This window comes from Blastocystis sp. subtype 4 (genome assembly GCF_000743755.1).
Source record: "Blastocystis sp. subtype 4 strain WR1 chromosome Unknown seqid_0706, whole genome shotgun sequence".
Taxonomy (NCBI): Eukaryota; class Bigyra; order Opalinata; family Blastocystidae; genus Blastocystis; species Blastocystis sp. subtype 4.
Genome location: NW_014568841.1, coordinates 1 through 2,120, shown reverse-complemented (window position 1 = coordinate 2,120; position 2,120 = coordinate 1). Strand labels below are relative to the sequence as shown.

At 44.5% G+C, this 2,120-nt stretch overlaps 1 protein-coding gene across 1 annotated transcript; it reads right to left on the bottom strand.

Annotated features, from left to right (window-relative positions):
- JH06_5402 (AAA ATPase) lies at positions 1-2,120 on the bottom strand (the record flags this gene model as incomplete). The annotated part of the gene is made up of 1 exon (XM_014669297.1): positions 1-2,120. A coding segment is annotated over one exon (2,120 nt), but the record flags the coding sequence as incomplete, so codon positions are not given.

Here is a 2,120-nt window from a genome sequence, read left to right as displayed (position 1 = left end):
GGATTGAACATAATGATCTCATCCAAACGATTAATAAACTCAGGTCGGAAGTGTTCACGAATGACCTGCATCACTTGTTTCTTCGCTTCATCTGAAACAGAAGGTAGCGAATCATGATCATTTCCACAACGTCGCTTGACAGTACTTTCTTCTATAGAAGGTGATCGACTGCGCTTCTCACCACTACCAGTCTTGCGAGTACTTATTGATTTCTCTCTATCTGCAAGAAGGATATCAGCTCCCAGATTGGAAGTCATAATGATGACAGTGTTTGAGAAATCCACAGTTCGACCTTGTTTGTCAGTCAATCGACCATCATCAAACACTTGAAGGAACAGATTCCAGACATCTGGATGAGCTTTCTCCACTTCATCCAATAGAATCACATTATAAGGACGTCGACGAACAGCTTCAGTCAACTCACCTCCTTCTTCATAACCCACATAACCAGGAGGAGCTCCCACTAATCGAGATACTGAATGCTTCTCCATGTACTCTGACATATCAATTCGTACAATGTGTTTCTCATCATTGAATAACTCCAATGCCAGTTTCTTTGCTAACTCTGTCTTACCAACACCTGTAGGACCCAGGAACAGGAAACATCCAGTTGGTTTGCCCTGACGAGCCAAACCAGCACGTGAACGCAGAATAGCATCACTCACAGCCTCAATAGCTTCATTCTGACCCACCACCTTCTCACTCAGACGTTCAGGCAATTGGATCAAACGCTCTCGATCCGAAGTATTCAATCGATCCATCGGAATACCAGTCCAATTGCTCACCACATGACAGATTTCATTCGATGTCACTTCCTCCTTCAGCATTCGAGAATCCTTCTGTTTTTCAATCTCCTCTTCTTGTCGCTTTATTGCTTCTTCCAATTCAGGTAACGCATAGTATTGAAGATCAGCCACACGAGCAGTATCATGATTACGCTTAGCTACCTCAATCTTGTTCTGTGTTTCAGCCACCTTGTTCTTCAGACGACGTAACTCATTCACTACTCCCTTCTCCTTCTCATGACGCATCATCAGAGGCTTCAATTGTTCTTTCACTTCCTGAAGCTCCTCCTTCACTTTCTCCAGTCGAGCCTTACTGGCTTCATCCTTCTCATTCTCCATAGCAGTTTGTTCAATCTCCAACTGAAGCTGTTTACGCTCCAATCGATCAATCTCCTCTGGTTGACTATCTAGTTGCATTCGGATGTTTGCACAAGCTTCATCCACGAGATCAATGGCCTTATCAGGAAGGAATCGATCTTGAATGTACCGATTCGATAGTTTGGCTGCGAGAACCAGAGCTGAATCATCAATACGAACACCATGGAATCGCTCATATCGATCCTTCAGACCTCGTAGAATACTCACTGTATCTTCCACTGAAGGTTCACCCACATAAACCTGTTGGAATCGTCGCTCAAATGCAGCATCCTTCTCTACATACTTCTTATACTCCTCCAGTGTTGTTGCACCGATAACACGAAGTTCTCCACGTGACAACATGGGTTTCAACAGATTAGCTGCATCCATGGCTCCATCTGTCTTTCCAGCTCCCAGCAATAGATGCATCTCATCAATGAACAGAATAATCTTTCCTTCACTGTTCTTCACCTCATTCATTACAGCCTTCAGACGCTCCTCGAACTCACCACGATACTTAGCTCCAGCAATCAAAGCACCCAGATCCAGAGAGATCAAACGAACATGAAGTGTCTCAGGAACATCTCCCTGGACAATTCGATTCGCTAAACCCTCCACGATGGCAGTTTTACCAACTCCAGGTTCACCAATCAACACTGGATTATTCTTAGTTCGACGACACAGAATACGAATCACACGACGAATCTCTTCATCACGACCAATCACTGGATCAATCTTTCCCTCTTCTGCCTGTTTCACCAAATCCACTCCATACTGGTTCAGAGCATCATACGCTCCCTCTGGAGCATCTGTCGAAGCACTTGCATTTCCTCTCTTCTCCTTGATTGCATCATCCAGTTTCTTCTTTGTCAGTCCTACACTCTCCAACAAGGACTTCAACGTTGTGTCACTGAACAAGGCACTCAATACATGATCCTGAGCCACTCGAGAATCCTTCTGAGCAGTAGCATTATCCTG